The 21,717-nt window shown below is 40.9% G+C and overlaps 1 protein-coding gene across 2 annotated transcripts in view; it reads right to left on the minus strand.

The window, feature by feature from the left end:
• SCARA3 (scavenger receptor class A member 3) overlaps positions 1-21,717 on the minus strand; it is a 68,086-nt gene that overhangs the window by 16,969 nt on the left and 29,400 nt on the right. The window contains exons 2-3 of one of the 2 annotated variants that reach the window (XM_049865692.1): positions 19,880-19,936; positions 18,368-18,487 (exon numbers count right to left, since the gene is read on the minus strand). In XM_049865692.1, coding sequence (XP_049721649.1) covers positions 18,368-18,487; positions 19,880-19,936 — 177 coding nt within the window. Of the gene's footprint in view, positions 1-18,367; positions 18,488-19,879; positions 19,979-21,717 lie in introns of both variants that reach the window. The other variant, XM_049865691.1, reaches the window with a different exon arrangement.

Raw genomic sequence — 21,717 nt, forward strand, 5'->3', positions numbered from 1 at the left:
ACTGCGTCATAGGGTTTCCAAGGTTGTGATCTTTATAGAGGCAGATGCCACATCTTTCTGCCTTGAAGCGACTGGTTGGTTTGAACTGCTGACTTTTTGGTTAACAGACAAGAGCTTAACCACTGTGCAACCAGGGTTCCTTTCCTTACTTTTTAGAGCTTTTTTTTTTTTTAATTTTATTGTCTTTTAGGTGAACATTTACAGCACACATTAGTTTTCATTCAAAAATTTATACACAAGTTGTTTTGTGACATTGGCTGCCATCCCTGCAATGTGTCGGCACTCTCCCCCTTTCCCTTTCCACCCCGGGTTCTTCGTTTCCATTCATCCAGTTCTCCTGTTTCCTCCTGCCCTCTCATCTTTGCTCTTATACTTGGTTTCATATACTTGATTGAACTAAGAAGCATGTTCCTCATGTGTGTTACTGTTTGTCTTATAAACGTGCCTAATCTTTGGTGAAAGACGGACTTCAGGAGTGGCTTCAGTTCTGAGTTAGCAGGGTGTCCGGGGGGCCATAGTCTCGAGGGTTCCTCCAATCTTTGTCAGACCAGTAAAAACAAGTCTGGTCTTTTTTGTGAATTTGGATTTTTCTCCCACTCTGCCTGGGACCCCCTGTTGTGATCCACGTCAGAACAGTCAGTGGTGGTGGCTGGGCACCATCTAGTTCTTTTGGGCTTAGGCTGGTAGAGGCTGTGGTTCCTGTTGTCCATTAGTCCTTTGGACTAATATTTTCCTTACGTCTTTAGTTTTCTTCATTCTCCTCTGCTCTGAACATGATGTGACCAATAGATGTATCTTAGATGGCTGCTTGCAGCTTTTTAGACCCCAGACACTTCTCACCAAAGTAGGATGTAGAACATTTTCTTTATGAACTATGTTATGCCAATTGACCTAGATGTCCCCCAAGACCATAGTGCCCAGTCTCAGCCCCAGTAACTGGGCCCCTAAATGTGTTTGGATGTGTCTAGGAAGCTTCTATGACTTTGCCTTGATCAATTTGTGCTGCCTTCCCTATATAATGTGTTGTCTTTCCCTTCACCAAAGCTAACTTGTCTGCTACCTAGTTAGTGATTTCCCCTCCCTTGAAACCATCAAAATTTTTTTTTTCTATGTGTAAACCTTTTTTGCAGGGGTTTTTATAATAGTGGTCTCATACAATATTTGTCCTTTCATGATTGTCTTATTTCACCCAGCCCTCCAGATTCATCCATGTTGTAAGATGTTCCGTGGATTCATCACTGTTGTTTATCATTGCGTGGTACTCCATTGTTGTATGTACCATAGTTTGTTTATCCATTCATCTGCTGATGAGCGCTTAGTTTGTTTCCATCTTTTTGCTATTGTGAATAATGTTGCAATGAACATGGATGTGCACATGTCTTTTGGTGTGGCAGCTCTTATTTCTCTAGGATATATTCCTAGGAGTAGGATTGCTGGAGCATATGATATTTCTAGCTTTTTAAGCAGATGCCATATTGTTTTCCATAGTGGTTGTACCATTTTCTATTCCCACCAGCAGGGCATAAGAGTTCCAAACTCCCTGCAACCTCTCTAACATTCGTTATTTTAAAAAATTTTTTTAGTCCCAGCAATGTCGGGGTGAGATGGTATCTCACTGTAGTTTTGACTTGTATTTCTCTGCTGGCTAATGATCGCGAGCATTTCCTCATGTGTCTGTTAGCCACCTGAATGTCTTCTTTGGTGAAATGTCTGTTCATATCCTTTGCCAATTTTTTAATTGGATTATTTCTCTTTTTGTTATTGAAGTATGGAAGTATTTTGTAGACTTCAGAGATTAGACCCTTGTTGGATATGACATAACCAATAAATTTTTTCCTGTCTGTAGCTTCTGTTTTTACTCTTTTGGTGAAATCTTTTAATGATCATAAATATTTAATTTTTAGCAGCTCCCAGTTATCTAGTTTCTCTTCTGGTGTTTGTCTACTGTTATTTATACTTTGTATTGTATTTATGCCATGTATTAAGGCCTCTAGTGTTGCCTCTATTTTTAATTCCATGGTCATTACCATTTTAGGTTTTATATTTAGGCCTTTGATTCACTTTGAGTTAGTTTTTGTGTATGAGGTGAGGTATGGGTCCTGTTTCATTTTTTTATAGATGGATATCCAGTTTTACCAGCATCGTTTGTTAAAAAGACTGTCTTTTCCCCATTTAATGGACTTTGGCCCTTTGTCAAATATCAGCTGACCGTAGGTGGATGAATTTATATCTGGGTTCTCGATTCTGTTCCATTTGTCTATGTGTTTTTGTTGTACCAGTACCAGGATATTTTGACTATGGTTCTGAGATCAGACAGTATGAGGCCTTCTACTTTGTGTTCTTTTTCTTCAATAATGCTTTGCTTATCCGGGGCCTCTTTCTTTTACATATAAAGCTGGTGATTAGTTTTTCCGTCTCGTTAAAGAATGCCGTTGATATCTGGGTTGGGTTTGTGTTATATCTGTAGATTGCTTTGGGCAGGATTGACATTTTTGCAATGTTGAGTCTTACTATCCATAAGCATGGTATGTTTTTCCATTGATGTAGGTCTTTTTTTTTTGTTTCTTGCAATAGTGTTCTGTAGTTTTCTTTGTATAGGTCTTTTACATCCCTGGTTAGATTTATTCCTAAGTATTTTTTTAGGGGCTATTATAAATGGTATCATTTTTCTGATTTCCTTTTTGAAGTTGGTGTATAGGAATTCAACTGATTTTCACATATTGATCCTATATCCTGCTACTCAGGATGAATAGCTCAAGGTTGATTCCTATGAGGCAGAGGTCAGACAAGCCTCCTCTTTCCACTGTCTTTATTAAGTCTGACACCAACTGTCATTCCCACAACATTCTCTACTGGATTCGATAATTCATTGCAATGGCCGCACAGAACTCACAGACCATACTCACAATTACGGGGTTTATTAGGGAAGTAACAGTTACAATTCAGACTCAGGAACACTCGAGATACAGTTCTTCATTCAGGATAGCCTTTTTCCAGCCGTGTTTTACAGGCATGTCTCTGCCCAAAGGCATTCAGCTTTCTCCCTGTGTGGGCTGGGAAACCCACTGCACTGTCTCCTGCTGCCAGATCTCTCCTGCTGGCCTCTCCTTCTTTGGTAATGGTGGGCTCCCTTGCTCTGCTCTGGAATTGGCTCTCTTTTAAAGCAAGACCGAACAGTCTTCTTGATAGGGTACAATTACCCTATCACACAATCATCTGTGTGAGAGTTACAAGACCATGGCTAGAAAGGCCACACACAAAAGTAACTAATCGCACTACAGATAGTTTTACTTTTTCCTTTCCAATTTGGATGCCCTTATATTTCTTATTCTTACCTTATTGCTCTAGCTAGGACTTCCAGTACAATATTAAACAGGAGTGGTGATAACGGGCATCCTTGTCTTGTTTCCATTCTCAGGAGGAATGCTTTCAGCCTCTCTCCATTGAGAATGATATTGCCTGTTGGTTTTGTATAGATGCCCTTTATTATGTTGAGGAATTTCCCCTCTATTCATATTTTATTGAGAGTTTTTATCAGGAATGGGTGGTAAGCTTTGTCAAATGCCTTTTTCTGAGTTGATTGAGATGATCATGTGATTATTTTCTTTTGTTCTATTTATGTGATGGATTATATTGATTAATTTTCTAATGTTGACCATCCTTGCATACCTGGTATGAATCCCGCTTGGTCATGGTGTATTATTTTTTTATATGATGCCAAATTCTATTGGCTAGAATTTTGTTGAGAATTTTTGCATTTATATTCATGAGAGATATTAGTCTGTAATTTTCTTTTTTGTGTGTGGTGTCTTTGCCTGGCTTTGGTATCAGGGCTATGCTGACTCCATAGAATGAATTTGGGAGTATTCCTTCCTTTGCTATGCTCTGAAATAGTTTGAGTAGTGTTGGTGTGAGCTCTTCTCTGAATGTTTGGTAGAATTCTCCAGTAAAACCCTCCAGACCAGGGCTGTTTTTTTTTCTTGTGGGGGGTGGTGGGGGAGTTTTTTTTTTGTTTTTTGTTTTTTACCTCTTCAGTCTCTTCTCTTGTTATAGGTCTGTTTAGATTTTCTATCTCACCTATCTATTATGATCCTTTTTATTTCAGTTGGGTCTGTTGTAATTTCCCCCATCTCATTTCTTATTTGGGTTTTTTTGCTTTCTCTCTTGTTTTTCTTTTGTCAATTTGGCCAATGGTGTGTTGATTTTGTTGATCTTTTCAAAAGAACCAACTTTGGATCTTGTTGATTCTTTTTATTGTTTTTCTGTTCTCTATTTATTTCTGTTCTGACCTTTATTATTTCCCTTCTTCTGGCGTCTGTGGGCTTCTTTTGCTGTTCTCTTTCTATTTGTTTGAGTTGTAGGGCTAATGTTTTGATTTTGGCCCATTCTTCTTTTTTGATGTGTGCATTTATTGCTATAAATTGACCTCTGAGCACTGCCTTTGCTGTGTCTCAAAGGTTTTTGTGTGATGTATTTTCATTCTCATTTAATTCTATGAATTTTTTTATTCCCTCTTTGATTTCCTCTATTACCCAGTTGTTTTTAAACAAGGTGTTATTCAGTTTCCATGTATTTGATTTTTTTTTTTTTTCCTTGCTCTCTCAGTTATTGATTTCTACTTTTCTGGCATTGTGATCAGAGAGAATGTTTTGTATTATTTTGATGCTTTGAATTTTATTGACGGCTGCTTCGGGGCCTAAAATATGGTCTAGTTTGGAGAATGTTTCATGTGCATTTGAGACAAAAATGTATACTTTGCTGTTGTTGGGTTGTTGTTGTTAGGTGCTGTCGAGTCAGTTCTGACTCATAGTGACCCCATGTACAACAGAACAACACACTGCCTGGTCCTGTGCCATGCCCACAATCATTGTAATGCTTGAGTCCATTGTTGCAGCCACTGCGTCACTCCATCTTGTTGAGGGTCTTCCTCTTTTTTGTTGACCCTGTACTTTGCCAACCATGATGTCCGTCTCCAGGGATTGATCTCTCCTGACAACATGTCCAAGGTATGTAAGACATAGTCTTGCCATCCTTGCCTCTAAGGAGCATTCTGGCTGTACTTCTTCCAAAACAGATTTGTTTGTTCTTTTGGCAGTCCATAGTATATTCAATATTCTTTGCCAATACCACAATTCAAAGGCATCAATTCTTCTTCTGTCTTCCTTATTCATTGTTCAGCTTTTGCATGCATATGATGCTATTGAAAATACCATAGTTTGGATCAGGTGCACCTTAGTCTTCAAGGTGACATCTTTGCTTTTCAACACTTTAAAGAGGGCTTTTACAGCAGATTTGCCCAGTGCAATGTGTCTTTTGATTTCTTGACTGCTGCTTCCATGGCTGTTGATTGTGGATCCAAGTAAAATGAAACCCTTGACAACTTCAGCCTTTTCTCTGTTTATCATGGTGTTGCTTATTGGTCCAGTTGTGAGGGTTTTTTTTTTTTTCTTTATGTTGAGGTGCAATCCATACTGAAGGCTATGGTCTTTGATCTTCATCAGTAAGTGTTTCAAGTCCTCTTCACTTTCACCCAGCGAGGTTGTGTCATCTGCATAACGCAGGTTGTTAATGAGCCTTCCTCCAATCCTGATGCCCCATTCTTCATATGGTACAGCTTCTCAGGTTATTTATTCAGCATACAGACCGAACAGGTATGGTGAAAGGATACGACCCTTACGCACACCTTTCCTGACTTTAAACCAAACAGTATCCCCTTGTTCTGTCCGAACAACTGTATCTTGGTCTATATACGGATTCCTCATGAGCACAATTAAGTGTTCTGGAATTCCCATTCTACTCAGTGTTATCCATAATTTGTTATGATCCACACAGTTGAATGCCTGTGCATAGTCAATAAAACACAGGTAAACATCTTTCTGGTATTCTCTGCTTTCAGCCAAGATCCACCTGACATCAGCAGTGGTATCTCTGGTTCCACGTCCTCTTCTGAATCTGGCCTGAATTTCTGGCAGTTCCCTGTCAATATACTGTTACAGCCACCTTTGACTGATTTTTAGCAAAATTTTACTTGTGTGTGATATTAATGATATTGTTCAATAATTTCTGCATTCAGCAGGATCACCTTTCTTGGAAATAGGCATAAATATGGATCTCTTACAGTCGGTTGGCCAGGTAGCTGTATTCCAAATTTCTTGGCATAGATGAGTAAACAGTTCCAGCACTGCATGCATTTGTTGAAACATGTCAATTGATACTCCATCGATTCCTGGAGCCTTGTTTTTCACCAATGCCTTCAGTGGAGCTTGGACATATTCCTTTAGTACCATCAGTTCCTGATCATATGCCACCTCTTGAAATGGTTGAACATCGACCAATTCTTTTTGGTATAGTGACACTGTGTATTCCTTCCATCTTCTTTTGATGCTTCCTGCGACATTTAATATTTTCCCCACAGAATTCTTCACTACTGCAACTCAAGGCTTGAATTTTTACTTCAGTTATTTCAGCTTGAGAAATGCAGAGTGTGTTCTTCCCCCTTGGTTTTCTATCCCCAGCTCTTTGTTTTGCTGTTAGGTGGTGTTCTATATATGTCTATGAGGTCAAGTTGGTTGATTTTGACCTTTAGATCTTCTGTATCTTTGTTGAGTTTCTTTCTAGATGTTCTGTCCTTTACCAAGAGTGGTGTGTTTAAGTCTCCTACTATTGTTGCAGAACTGTCTATTTCTATTTTCAGTGCTGTTAGCATTTGTTTTACATATTTTGGAGCCCTGCTTTTGGGTGTGTAGATATTTATTAGGGGTTAGGTCTTCTGGGTAGAATGTCCCTTTAATCAATATATAATGTCTTTCCTTGTCTTTATGGTTCATTTTACCTTAAAATCTATTTTACCTGAGATTAGTATTGTCACTCCTGCCTTTTTTTGGTTACTGGTTGTGTGATATACAACATCTTTTGATTTTTAATATTATTATATCTTTGTGTCTAAGGTGTGTCTCTTGTAGATAGCATACTGAAGGGTCATACTTTTTTATCCATTTTTTTAAATCCACTTTCTGTCTCTATACAGGTGCATTTAAGCCATTTACATTCAGTATGATTATCAGTAGGTATGCTTATTGGTGTCATACTGTTATGCTTACATTTTCTTTGTTCTTCTTACTTTCCTTTTGTTTTCTTACTTTCCTTTTGTTTTCTTTTCTTTCATTATTATAGATTTTGTGTTTACTGAGACTTTGTGTTTTACTTCTTTTTTATTCTGATGATTTTTAGGTTTGTTACCTTTCTTCGTGGTTACCTTGAAATTTACCCTTATCTTCGTAAGTTTGAACCAGTCTTTTATTATTTGATATTGGCTTGACTTCCTCTCCATTTGAAAGTTTTATTCCCACACCATTTATTCCCTCTTTTATTGTTTTGACGTTGTCATCATTTACAGACTGACGTCTCTGTTTCTCTTTGTGTTATTATTGAGAGTTCTTTACCTAGGTTGGTATCTGGCTGATACTGTCCTGTGTCCTGGACTCCAGTTGCTACCTGATGTTGTTGATTCTTAATCCCTTTAATATTTCTTGTAAGTTTGGTTTGTTTTTTTATGAATTCCCTTAATTTCTGTTTATCTGGAAATATTCCAATTTTGCCATTGTATTTGAAAAAGAGTTTTACAGAATATGTTATTCTTGGTTGGCTGTTTTTCCTTTAAAAGTTTTATATATGTCATCCCATTGCCTTCTCGCCTGCATAGTTTCTGCAGAGTTATAGCTGCTTAGTCTTGTTGTTTTCCCTCTGTAAATGAATTTTCCTTGTTCTCAAGCTGCTCTCAGGGTTCTTCCTTTGTCTTTGGTTTCGGCAGATGTGATTATGATACGCCTTGGTGACTTTCTTTTGAGATCTATCCTATATAGAGTTTTTTGAGCTTGGAATGTCAGCTTTTCATCTTTCATGATATCTGGGAAGTTTTCTGCCAGCAAATCTTCAACAATCTTCTCTGTGTTTTCAATTTTCTTCTCCTGTTCTGGAACTCTGATGATGCTCAAATTTTTGCTCTCGATTGTGTCCCACATAGTTCTTAGGTTTTCTTCATTCTTTTTTCTGATTTTTCCTCATAGAGGCTCCATGGATTTGTCTACAATCTCACTGATTCTGTCTTCCGTTGTTTCAAATTTGCTCTTAAAACCTTCTATTGAGTTGTCCATTTCTGAAATTTTGCTGTTTATCTTTTGGATTTTTAGTTGTTTTGTGTGATTTCTAGTTGTTTACTTAATTTGATGTTTTGTTTTTGTATTATTTTTCTAAATTCTTCTATTGTTTTGTCTGTGTTTTCCTTGATTTTGGCTATGTTTTTGTTGGTTTTGTCTGTGTTTTCCATGATCTTGACTATTTTTTCCTTGGTTTCATCTGAGTTTTCCTTTATATCTTTCCTAATCTCTTGGAGAGTCCTAAATATTAGTTTTTTGAATTCCATATCAGGTATTTCCACTGCCTTTTCTTCTACCAGAAGTCATCTGATTCTTTATTTTGGTCACTCTCTGGAGCTATCTTATCCTGCTTTTTTACATGTGTTGATATTGTCTGCTGTCTCCGAGACATTAAGGTACTGTTTTCTTTATTGATTGTATGTTTATTTGTTTCATCCTGCTGCTTTGTTTTGTTTTGATATGTCAGGGTGGGTGGGCCAGGCATACATTGCTGATTGCACATCTGTGGGCCCGATAGCTCTCACCAATCTGTCCAGTTGCGCAGGAGGGCAACAGGCAGGACGAGTCCATTCGTTTGTTTGTACAGTCCACTGTATGTTAGTTTGGCAAGATGGCTGAGGGCGGACTGGGCAGGCGCTGTCTGCCTCCTGTTGTTGGTCCAGCTGTGTGGGAGCATTCACATCCCCCTCCCCAGATAGGCAGAGGTGTCAGACAGGGAGTGGTACTGACTCACTTCCCACTATTCAGCAGCTGGTCAAGTGGCAGAAAGGGAGGGGCAGTGCAGGCCCAGTGAGGCAGCTAGCCTGAGCTGGGGACGCTCTATCTATGACAGCACAGTGAAGACAGTGGGAAGGAGGGGTGGCATACAGGGCTATGTGGGGGAAAGAAAGAAAAGAAAAGAGGGAAAAAGAAAAAATGGTCTAGGTGGGAGAAAGAAAGGGGAAAAATGGTGCAGCAGGAGCCGGTGAGTGGGGGCTGGTTGGACCCTGGGTGATGGTGGGCTGGTAGTTCTCTAGCTGAGCAGTACAGCGTCGCCCGTTGGGAAGGGTGTAGTGTATGAAGCAGAAGGGTGACGGGTGGGAAAGCATGTTTCTCTTGTTACAAAGTGCTCTGTCTCCTGTTGGGAGCTCCATGAAGTTGCCTTTCTGTACTCTCTGTCTGGGGTTATTGCTGGCTGTGTTCTCAGATGGCGACACTGTACCGTGTTAGTTGGCAGGGGACATCCACTCTGTATCTCTCCTCATTCTCTGTTTTCCTTCAGTTTCATCTTCCATTTTGTGTTTGATCTAGTTCTTTTCCCCTTCATTTGATGCTTAGAGTTCCAGGATTGACATTTTATCTCTTGTACTTAGTTTTTCTGGTCTCTGCTGCAGAGGGATGGCATGATATGTCTGCCTAGGGTGCCATGTTGGCTCTACCTCCAGACCTTATTTTTTTTTATCATTCTTTTAAAAAGCCTGTGTTTTATAATGTATACTGTATAGTACTCATATAATTTATAAATAAATAGGTATATTTTAGAGGTGTGAGCCTATCAATTTTTTTTTTTCTTTTCCAAACAGGTAATTTGAAAGATTTTTACACGGAATACCCATGTGTCCACCACCTAGACTCTACAAGTAACATTTGCTCTATTTGCTTTATCATATACCTGTTCATCTATTTTACCCTTTTAAACATTCCTCAATCCACCTCGTTTTTTTAAATACAATTTAAATCAATTTTTTACTGATGGGGTACACAATCAAGAAAGTTCATAAACTATTGCCCTAGACCAACCAGAAAGAAAGAAAGAAAAAAAAAACCCATTGCCGTAGAGTCGATTCCAACTCATAGTGACCCTATAGGACAGAGTAGAACCACTCCCCATATGGCTTCCAAAGAGCACCTGGGGGATTTGAACTACCAACCTTTTGGTTAGCAGCCATAGCTCTTAACCACTATGCTACCAGGGTTTCCAATTGCCCTAGATCAGGGGTCAGGAATACACCCTTCAGGCCAAATCCAGCCCAATGCCTGTTTTATTGGAATACACTCATCCCCATTCATTTATATATTGTCTATGGCTGCTTTTGCTTGACAGTGGCAGAGTTTCATTGTGATAAAGATTGCATGGTCTGAAAAGCCTAAAATATTTATTATCTAGCTTTTTAAGAAATAGTTTCTCGAACCCTTCTCTAGATTAAAAACTCCCTGAAGGCAGGGCCTGTGTTTTATTAAGCAGTATATGCCCAGTTATCTAGTATAGTTCTTGGCCTATATGTAGTAATATGTAGTAGGTATACAAAAAATACTTGATTAAATGAATACTGATTAATGATTTTCTATGTCCAATAACAGAAAGACCGATTTTACCCAACCTTCTTTGGCCACAGTCCTGACCACAAAGCATTGGCTAGGACTATTCATATCATGATGCCACAAATTTATAGTCACCCATCCAACAAACATCGAGTACCTACCAACCAGGCCAAGTTGGTCCTGGCCCTGTTCTAGGTGCTTGGGATACCCAGGCTGGAGGTGAAAACAAAAAAGGAAATTCCTGGTGATCTACTTCTAAATTTCAGCCAATGAAAACCCTATGGATCATAATACCCCAATCTGCAACAAATCGTGGGGATGGCTCAGAACGAGGCAGTTCCATAGTGCGTGGGGCTGCCATGAGTCTGGGCCACTAAAAGTAACAACAAAGGTCTCCCTTGATTCTCTTAAACACACACTACTCACCTCCCCAATTCTTTTTTATTTTTAATAATTTGTATTGCGCTTTAAGTGAAAGTTCACAAATCAAGTCAGTCTCTCACACAAAAACACATATACGCCTTGCTACACACTCCCAATTACTCTCCCCCTAATGAGACAGCCCGCTCCCTCCCTCCACTCTCTCTTTTCGTGTCCTTCTCGCCAGCTTCTAACCCCCTCCACCCTTTCATCTCCCCTCCAGGCAGAAGATGCCAACATAGTCTCAAGTGTCCACCTGATCCAAGAAGCTCACTCCTCACCAGCATCCCTCTCCAACCCATTGTCCAGTCCAATCTGAAGAGTTGGCTTCGGGAATGGTTCCTGTCCTGGGCCAACAGAAGGTCTGGAGGCCATGACCACTGGGGTCCTTCTAGTCTCAGTCAGACCATTAAGTCTGGTCTTATGAGAATTTGGGGTCTGCATCCCACTGTTCTCCTGCTCCCTCAGGGGTTCTCTGTTGTGTTCCCTCTCAGGGGTGTCATCGGTTATAGCCGGGCACCATCTATTTCTTCTGGTCTCAAGATGATGTAGTCGCTGGTTCATGTGGCCCTTTCTGTCTCCTGGGCTCGTAATCCCCTTGTGTCCTTGGTGTTCTTCATTCTCCTTTGCTCCAGGTGTGTTGAGACCAATTAATGCATCTTAGATGGCTGCTTGCTAGCATTTAAGACCCCAGACACCACTCTTCAAAGTGGGATGCAGAATATTTTCTTAATAGATTTTATTATGCCAATTGACTTAGATGTCCCCTGAAACCATGATCCCCAGACCCCTGCCCCTGCTACGCTGGCCTTCAAAGCATTCAGTTTATTCAGGAAGCTTCTTTGCTTTTGGTTTAGTCCAATTGTGCTGACCTCCCCTGTATTGTGTGCTGTCTTTCCCTTCACCTAAAGTAGTTCCTATCTACTATCTAATTAGTGGATGCTCCTCTCCCACCATCCCTCCCTCCTGCCTCTTGTAACCACGAAAGAATGTTTTCTTCTCAGTTTAAGCTATTTCTCAAGTTCTTATAATAGTGGTCTTATACAATATTTGTCCTTTTGCAACTAATTTCACTCAGCATAATGCCTTCCAGATCCCTCCATGTTATGAAATGTTTCACAGATTCCTCACTGTTCTTTATCGATGCAAACTCTATGGGGCAGTTCTACTCTGTCTTATAGGGTAGCTATGAGTCGGAATCGATTCAACGGCACTGGGTTTTTTTTTTTTTTTTTTAGTATTCCATTGTGTGAATATACCATAATTTGTTCAACCATTCATCTGTCGATGGGCACTTTGGTTGTTCCCATCTTTTTGCTATTGCAAATAGTGCTGCAATAAACATGGGTGTGCATATATCTGTTCGTGTAAAGGCTCTTATTTCTCTAGGATGTATTCTAAGGTGTGGGATTGCTCAATCATATGGTAGTTCTATTTCCAGCTTTTTAAGGGAGCACCAAATTAATTTCCAAAGTGGTTGTACCATTTTACATTCCCACCAGCAGTGTATAAGTGTTCCAATCTCTCCACAGCCTCTGCAACATTTATTATTTTGTGTTTTTCAGATTAATGCCATCCTTGTTGGAGTGAGATGAAATCTCATTGTAGTTTTGATCTGCATTTCTCTAATGGCTAATGATAGTGAACATTTCCTCATATATCTGTTAGCTACCTGAATATCTTCTTTAGTGAAGTGTTTTATTCGTATCTTTTGCCCGTTTTTTAATTGGGTTATTTGTCTTTTTGCAGTTGAGCTTTTGCAGTATCATGTAGATTTTAGAGATCAGGCGCTGATCAGAAATGTCATACCTAAAAACTTTTTCCCAGTCTGTAGGTAGTCTTTTTATTCTTTTGGTGAAGCCTTTGGATGAGCATAGGTGGTTGATTTTTAGGAGCTCCCAGTTATCTAGTGTTTCTTCTACGTTCCTCATATGTTTTGTATACTGTTTATGCCACGTATTAGGGCTCCTAACGTTGTCCCTATTTTTTCTTCCATGATATTTATTGTTTTAGAGTTTATATTTAGGTCTTTGATCCATTTTGAGTTAGTTTTTGTGCAGGGAGTGAGGTATGGGTCTTGTTTCATTTTTTTGCAGATGGATACCCAGTTATGCCAGCACCTTTTGTTACAAAGACTGTCTTTTCCCCACTTAGCTGTTTTGGGGCCTTTGTCAAATATCAACTGCTCACATGTGGATGGATTTATGTCTGGATTCTCAATTCTGTTCCATTGGTCCGTGTATCTGTTGTTATACTAGTACCAGGCTGTTTTGACTACTGTGGCGGTATAATAGATTCTAAAATCAGGTAAAGTAAGGCCTCCCACTTCGTTCTTCTTTTTCAGTAACGCCTTATTTTTCCGGGGCCTCTTTCCCTTCCATATGAAATTGGTGATTTGCTTCTCCATCTCCTTAAAGAATGTCCTTGGGATTTGGATAGGAAATGCATTAAATGTATAGATCGTTTTTGGCAGAATAGACATTTTTATAATGTTAAGTCTTCCTATCCACGAGCAAGGCATGTTCTTCCACTTATGTAAGTCTCTTTTGGTTCTTGCAGCAGTGTACTATAGTTTTCTTTGTATAAGTCTTTTACATCTCTGGTAAGATTTATTCCTAGGTATTTTATCTTCTTGGGGGCTACTGTAAATGGCATTGATTTGGTGATTTCCTCTTCAATGTTCTTTTTGTTGGTGTAGAGGAATCCAACTGATTTTTGTATGTTTATCTTATATCCCGATACTCTGCTGAACTCTTCTATTAGTTTCAGTAGCTTTCTGGAGGATTCCCTAGGGTTTTCTGTGTATAAGATCATGTCATCTGCAAATAGAGATACTTTGACTTCTTCCTTGCCAATCTGGATGCCCTTTATCTCTTTTTCTAGCCTAATTGATCTGGCTAGGCCCTCCAGCACAATGTTGAATAAGAGTGGTGATAAAGGGCATCCTTGTCTGGTTCCCGAACTCAGTGGGAATGTTTTCAGGCTTTCTCCATTTAGGGGTGATGTTTGCTGTTGGCTTTGTATAGATGCCCTTTATTATGTTGAGAAATTTTCCTTCTATTCCTATTTTGCTGAGAGTTTTTGTCATGAATGAGTGTTGAACTTTGTCAAATGCCTTTTCTGCATCAATCAATAAAATCATGTGATTCTTGTCTTTTGTTTTATTTATGTGATGGATTACATACATTAATTGTTTTTCTAATGTTGAACCATCCCTGCATACCTGCTATGAATCCCACTTGGTCATGGTGAATTATTTTCTGGATATGTTGTTGAATCTATTGGCTAGAATTTTGTTGAGGATTTTTGCATCTAAGTTCATGAGGGATATAGGTCTATAATTTTCTTTTCTTGTGGTGTCTTTACCTGGTTTTGGTATCAGGGATAAGGTGGTTTCATAGAATGAGTTTGGTAGTATTCCGTCCTTTTCTATGCTCCAAAATACCTTTAGTAGTAGTGGTTTTAACTCTTCTCTGAAAGTTTGGTAGAACTCTGCAGTGAAGCCGTCCGGACCAGGGCTTTTTTTTGTTGGGAGTTTTTTTGATTACCTTTTCAATCTCTTTTTTTAAGGGTCTTTTTAGTTGTTCTACCTCTGTTTGTATTAGTTTATGTAGGCAGTGTGTTTCTAGAAATTCATCCATTTCTTCTAGGTTTTCAAATTTGTTAGAGTACAATTTTTCACAGTAATCTGATATGATTCTTTTAATTTCAGTTGGTTCTCTTGTAATATCACCCATCTCATTTCTTATTCGGGTTATTTGCATCCTCTCCTGTTTTTCTTTTGTCAGTTTGGCCAGTGGTTTATCAATTTTGTTCAGTTTTTCAAAAAACTATTTTTTGGTCTTGTTAATTCTTTCAATTGTTTTTCTGTTTTCTATTTCATTTAGTTCAGCTCTAATTTTTATTTTCTGTTGTCTTCTGGTGCCTGTGCATTTATTTTGTTGCTCTCTTTCTATTTGTTCAAGTTGTAGGGATAGTTCTTTGATTTTGGCCCTTTCTTCTTTTTGGATCTGTGCATTTATTGATATAAATTGGCCTCTAAGCACTGCTTTTGCTGTGTCCCAAAGGTTCTGATAGGAAGTGTTTTTATTCTCATTGGATCTATGAATTTCTTTATTCCATCCTTAATGTCTTGTATAATCCAGTCTTTTTTGAGCAGGGTATTGTTCAGTTTCCAAGTGTTTGATTTATTTTTCCCTGCTTTTCCTGTTATTGATTTCCACTTTTATGGCCTTATGATCAGAGAAGATGCTTTGTAATATTTCAGTGTTTTGGATTCTGCTAAGGCTTGCTTTATGACCTAATACGTGGTCTATTCTAGAGAATGTTCCATGTGCACTAGAAAAGAAAGTATAGTTGGTTGATGTTGGGTGGAGTGTTCTGTATATATCTACGAGGTCAAGTTGGTTGATTGTGGCATTTAGATCTTCCATGTCTTTACTGAGCTTCTTTCTGGATGTCCTGTCCTTCACCAAAAGTGGTGGGCTGAAGTCTCCTACTATTATTGTGGAGCTGTCTATCTCACTTTTCAATGCTGATAGAGTTTGTTTTATGTATCTTGCAGCTCTGTCATTGGGTGCATAAATACCCCCCAATTCTTATTATCTCTGCCCATTCACTCTAGATGATAAATTATTTCATCTTCCCAGATCTGTTTCCTCATACGTGAAATTCTGTTCCATGGGGTTATTGAGATGATTCAAGGAAATCATGTATGTGACAGTGTGGCACACTGTGGGCACTCAGTTAAGTGTCTGTCCCCTATGCAGTGCATTGGTGCCTATGCTCTTCTCTAGGCCCTTGGATGGTGGCTTTTGGAACTTTATTAGTGTTTCCAGGTCCCTCAGTTGCCAGGTGCTGAGGCCCTGAAAGGGCTGACCAGGAACTTTTACCAGGACTGTGGCTCCTCCCCTCCTCTGGTACAGGATGTTGGCCATTTTCTGCAGGGCTAAGCCCTGTGAAGAGAGCTCTGGTAAGGCAGTGGTTGAAGTGCTTGCCCGCTAACCAAAAGGCTGGCAGTTCAAACCCACCATCCACTGGAAGAAAGATGTGGCAATCTGCTTTTGTAAAGATTTATAGCATTGGAAACCCGATGGGGCAGTTCTGCTCTGTCCTATAGGGTCCCTATGAGTCGGAATCAACTTGACAACAGTGGGGATCAAGCCCTGTGAGGTGAATTAGCAGAGAAAGGTGGGGATGAATGGGAGTGAGGTACTTGGGAAATTCTTGAGATCAGTGGTCTGTAAACCTGGTTCCACACTGGAGCCACCTAAGGTGCTCATAAAAAATGTTAAGGCCTGGGCCCTACTCTAGAGATTATGATTTAATTTTTCTGGAGTGGGGTTCTGGCATAGGGTATTTTATAAATGTTCTTCAAGAAATTCTAATGTGCAGGCAAGTTTGAGAACCACTCCTTTTGATGGTGAAATCTTTGAAGGTAGCAAATGTAACTGACCTCACCTTAATATTCTTAATACTTGGCACATAGTAAGTCTTTGGTTTGTTGGGTTGAGCAAGGCCTTTGGGATTACTGGGAGATGACTAGAGTGTCTATCAAATCATTAACGTGTTGGCCTTTTGCCTAGGCCTACAAGCCACAAAAGCTGGTTATTGAACATCTCTAACCAGGGACAGGGCTAGGTGTCTTATTTTAAGGAGAAACTCACACTTAGGGTTGCCGAAGTACAGGGTTGCCCCAGAGAGTGAGAGACACCCTTGGTGTTTTGCTTCCCTCACCCTAGTCCCAGCCTTGCCTCTAATACCTATTAGATTGGAACAAACAAACCTATTGGCTTAACTAAGTAAAGGAGTCTAGATTTTCAACATTTGAAACTGGCCTTTGGACCTGACCAGGTTCATTCTGGTTTGAACTCCTGCTAAGAATTTGCATTTCTAACAAGTTCCCAGGTGATGCTAATGCTGCTGGTTAGGGAATAACATAAAGGAAAAACCCTGTTCTAGGAGTCAAGTGTTGCTATGAGTTGCAATCAAATTGACGGCAATGGGTTTTTTTAGGAATCAGGAGGCCTGAGTTCTAAACCTGCTCACCTGCTATTAATTTGTCAGTTTTCTCACCTGTAAATAGTAGTAAAAAATACCTCCTTTGACTATCTTTACAGGAACTTCCAGTTTGAACCCCTGCTGAGAACTTGCATTTCCACCCCAGATATACTGAATCAGAATCGACAGTTTAACAAGATTCCCAGGTGATTCTTATGTATACTAAATTGTGAGACCCACTGCTCTACCAGTGGCTTTCAGAATTGGTCCTGATTCCCTAATCAGCAGCATTAACATTGCCTGGGAACTTGGTGGGAATGCAATTCTCAGCAGAGTGTTGAACCACAACGACCCAGTTCGAAGCCCTGATTTGAAGCTACAAATGGAAGGAGATTACAGTGAGAAAGCACCACACTTGTTTTAATCAGTTTACCATAAACAGCTTCCAGAAGGTAGAAGTTACCTGAATCTGTCTCTACACCATCACCTGGGTCAGCTATCATGTTCATACAAACTGTAGTACCTGTGAGAAGCACCAAACTTCAGATCCCCAGGCCTTACCTGTAGGACTGTGATTCAGAAAGTCAGGGTGGGGCCCAGGAATCTGCATTTTAACAAATACTGGTGGTGATTCTGATGTAAGTAGACCTCTAAGGGAGCCCTGGTGGCACAGTGGTTAAGAGCTTGGCTGTTAACCAAAAGGTTGGCAGTTTGAATCCACCAGTCACTCCTTGGAAACCCTATGGGGCAGTTCTACTCTGTCCTATAGAGTCGCTATGAGTCAGAATCAACTCAACAGCAGCAAGTTTGGTTTTTGGGTTTTGGTTTAGACCTCTAAATGTGCTTTGCGAAACACACACATAGACCATAGAAAGGGCTTAGCAATCACCTGACCCAGGAATTTTCAATACTGGATGTACTAATAGAACCATCTTCAAAATACTGATGCCTAGGCCCCACCCTCAGAGGTTATAATTCCGTTAATCTTGGGGTCGAGTTGATTGCTACTCATAGCGACTCTATAGGACAGAGTACAACTGCCCCATAGGGTTCCCAAGGAGTGCCTGGTGGATTAGAACTGCCAACCTTTTGGCTAGCAGCTGTAGCTCTTAACCACTACGCCACCAGGGTTTCAGGGTGGGAACCAGGCATCAATATTTTTAAAGCTAATAACTCTAATGTGCAACTGAAATTGAGAACCCCTGATCTTGTTCTATGGTCTCATTAACAATGGGAAACAGGGTTCCTGAGAGGGGAAGTGCCTCACTGAAGGCCACACAGCCTTGACAGAAATTAGAAGCCAGTCTTTGCAGTTTGGATTTGGCATTAAGATGCCCTAGTCAGAAAGAAGCTGGTTCTCAGGCCCTGAGCCACCAAGGTCAGTTTGTCTTTGAAGGTGTTTTCAGTGCCTCACCCCTGAACAGAAACTCCCCTCCAGCCTGGCGTGGTGAACCCCAGGCCGGCTAGATGCTTCTGGGAGCCACACTTACCCAGGGAGGCCAGCACGGCCACAGCCACCAGGAGCAGGGCCAGGAAGAGGTAAAGGATCCGCACAGACGTGTGTAAGGACAGATTCCTCTGGCAGCGGCTGCAGTGGGGCCCCGGTCGGCCTTTAGGGGGACAGACGGAGGGAAGGGGCTTAGGCCAGCAGCTGAGCCCGCAGCAGCTAAAGAGTCATCAATTCCATCTTCCTGCTGTGGCCTGTCTCATCACATTTCACATCAGGCTCAGAAGGCGAGTTGTTCTCAACCTTCAGTCTTATTTCCTTTTCTCTAGGTTCTAGAGCTTTCAAGAGTCAGGGGCTTCAAAAAACTCCATCTACCCCTGCACCTACCACTTTCTCTATATGGGGTCATCATCATTCAGCCCACAGTGGGGGAAAACACCTCTACCCTCTAGATTTGCCCTATAATGTGCTCAACTATTAACTGAAAGGTTGGAGGTTCAAGTCCACCCAGAGAGGCCTGAAAGAAGGCCCTGGCGATCTACTTCCATAAATCAGCCACTGAAAACATAATGGAGCACAGTTTTACTCTGACACACACGGAGTCACCATAAATTGGAATCTATTCAATGGCAACTGGTTATAATTCACAAAACGAGGTAGCCAGCCTTGTTTCACTTTAGGTGACCAACTTGTCCCAATTTGTCCAAGACTTCCTGGGTTTTAGCACTGAAGGTCTCATGTCACAGGAACCCCTCAGTCCTGGGCAAATCAGGAAAGCTGTTCACCAAGTTCTCAAATTTTGCAGGTAACCAGCAGTTCTCCTGGAATCCAAATGAGTGGCTACAGTCTACCAGTTGGGTTCTTGGTATGGTGGAAGGAGAGAGCCAGGTGCACTTGGCTCCTCTGGTAGACAGCCAATGCCCATTAGGTTGACTCCAGAAATGCAGCAATGCCCCCAACTATGAAATTCATAAGCCTAGCTCAACTTTGGTTGCACATCACCTTGGAGCATTTAGAAATCTTGGTACCCAGTTCACACTCCAGATCAAATTAAAGATTTCTGAGGGTTGGACCTGGGAATCAGTATTTTTTTTTTTAAAGCTCCCTGGGCAATTACAATGTGCAACCAAGGTTGGGAACTATGGCTGTAGTCTGTACTGAGAGTCCCTACTCCAAATAACAGCTCAGATTAACTAAATGCCAGGCTGGGATCTGAGGGCCTGAGGAGAAAGATGGTCCACTTGGTTGGCATGGGATATGATGAAGAGGACATTTCTAGGCCAGCTAAAATATAGGTGTAGGGACTGGATGCCTGGCTAGTGGAGGGGACAGAGGTCACTGACAGGCCCCCATAGAAGCCCTTTCACTTGTGTCAAGCTTTCACTTCATCTGTACTGTGAGACCCAGGACCACCCAACTCTGCCCCTTCACCCTCCAGAAAGCAGTGGGGAAAGGGCAGCCAGGCTTCTGAAGTCACATACAGAGACCTCCCTGGGAACAGGGAAGGGAAGAAGGGGAGATCAGAAGGCAGAGGGAAGCCCCCCATGACTCTTACCTTCCTGTGTGCACAGGAAGGGCGGCATATCCTCGTCTTCAGCAGCCAGTTCCTCTTCTGTAACACACAATGCATCTCCGTCGCCGCTGTCCGACCTCACTGTGGTGGAGCCAGTGCCGTCAGACCCCAGCCTGGGGGCCCAAGCCTGAGCCACACCCAGCCCTCTCCAGCTGCCCCATTCATTGACTGGTCTTCACCCACATGCCCGCCCCTCCCCTGGGTCTGAGTCAGCCCACTGAAGTGCCAGGTGACTTGACTATAAACAGAGGAAAGCAGTGAAGAGGTAAGATTCAGGAAATGGGATGTCCAAACGCCTCTGGGTAAGATTTCATGATCACCCACAAGCTGGTAAAGAAACAGGCCAGGCCAGGTATTTTTTTTGCACCTTGCTCAGACCCCTTGGAGTGGAGTAAGAAATAAAAGAATTGGTTTGTTTGATCTTGCTCAACTCCCTTCCATTTGCCAACACAATGGTGACTAAAGCAGAACTCCTCTTCTCTAGAAGAAGGGCAAATCTGGCCTAGCACAGACCCCACCAAGACTCGGGGTCCCACCCAGCTGTGGGGCTGCAGGGACGAGAACCAATGACACAACCAGATACAAGAGGGGCACAGACCTCTGCCTCTGACTGCCCCCAGGACCTGCCAGGGTATCTGAAGGAGCTGTAGGAAAAAGAAGCTCTCAAGTCTGAAGCCCAGTTCTGTGCTTGTTCTCTTGGGTCATAATAACATGTAAATTATGTATTCCTTCATTCAGGAGATTGTTCTAGCCCCCATACACATCACACCTCCTTGGAAGACCTGGCCTGTTATGAACTATGAGGAGGAAGAAGGATAAAACACAGCAGAATGAACCAAATCCTCAGGAGGGTGTTTGAGGCATGAAAGGCTGGCTGGACTCTAGGAAGTGGGGGATGCAAGCGAATGATTAGAATTACTTTGTTTAAGAGGTATCTGTAGAGGGGATTTTAAAAACCACACTTGACTACATTAAAAAAAAATTTTTTTTTTTTTTTTTTTTGGCATGGGGCAAAAGCAAAAAAAACACTATAAGTAAAGCCAAAAGACAAATGACAAACTGGGAGAATATATTCATAACAGGTATCACAGATAAAGAGCTGATATAGCAAATTTAGAGAACTTTTAAAAATTGAGGATACAAAGGAACAAAAATCGTATAGAAAAATGAAAAGATATATACAGACAAATTACAAAAGATATATACAAATGGCCCCCTAAACAAATGAAATGAGTGGAAGAACATTTTAATGCCCTAATAATGAATAAATCATCATCTGGAAAGGGTATACAAATTTATACTTCTACCCACAGCGTATGAATATATACTAATTTACTAGTGTCCCCCTCCTGAGTATTATCATAAAAAATAATTATATTTACAAGTTTAACTCAAAGCATCTGCATTTTAAATTGCACATTTAAAAATTATTAGTAAGACTGCACATTTTCAAATGCTTACTAGCCATTCCTTTCCATGAATTGTATATATTAGCCTTTACCTATTTTTCTGTTGCCCCCACGTGTCTGTCAGTTTGTTGTACTGTGGGGGCTTGCGTGTTGCTGTGATGCTGGAAGATATGCCACTGGTATTCAGACACCAGCAGGGTCACCCATGGAGGACAAGTTTCAGCTGAGCTTCCAGACTAACACAGACTAGAAAGGACCCAACAGTCTACTTTTGAAAAGCATTAGCCAGTGAAAACCTTATGAATAGCAGCGGAACATTGTCTGATATAGTGCTGGAAGATGAGCCCCCCAGGTTGGAAACACTCAAAAGACGACTGGGGAAGAGCTGCCTCCTCAAAGTACAGTTGACCT

The sequence above is a fragment of the Elephas maximus genome, chromosome 22 (genome assembly GCF_024166365.1).
Source record: "Elephas maximus indicus isolate mEleMax1 chromosome 22, mEleMax1 primary haplotype, whole genome shotgun sequence".
In the NCBI taxonomy this organism is placed as follows: domain Eukaryota; kingdom Metazoa; phylum Chordata; class Mammalia; order Proboscidea; family Elephantidae; genus Elephas; species Elephas maximus.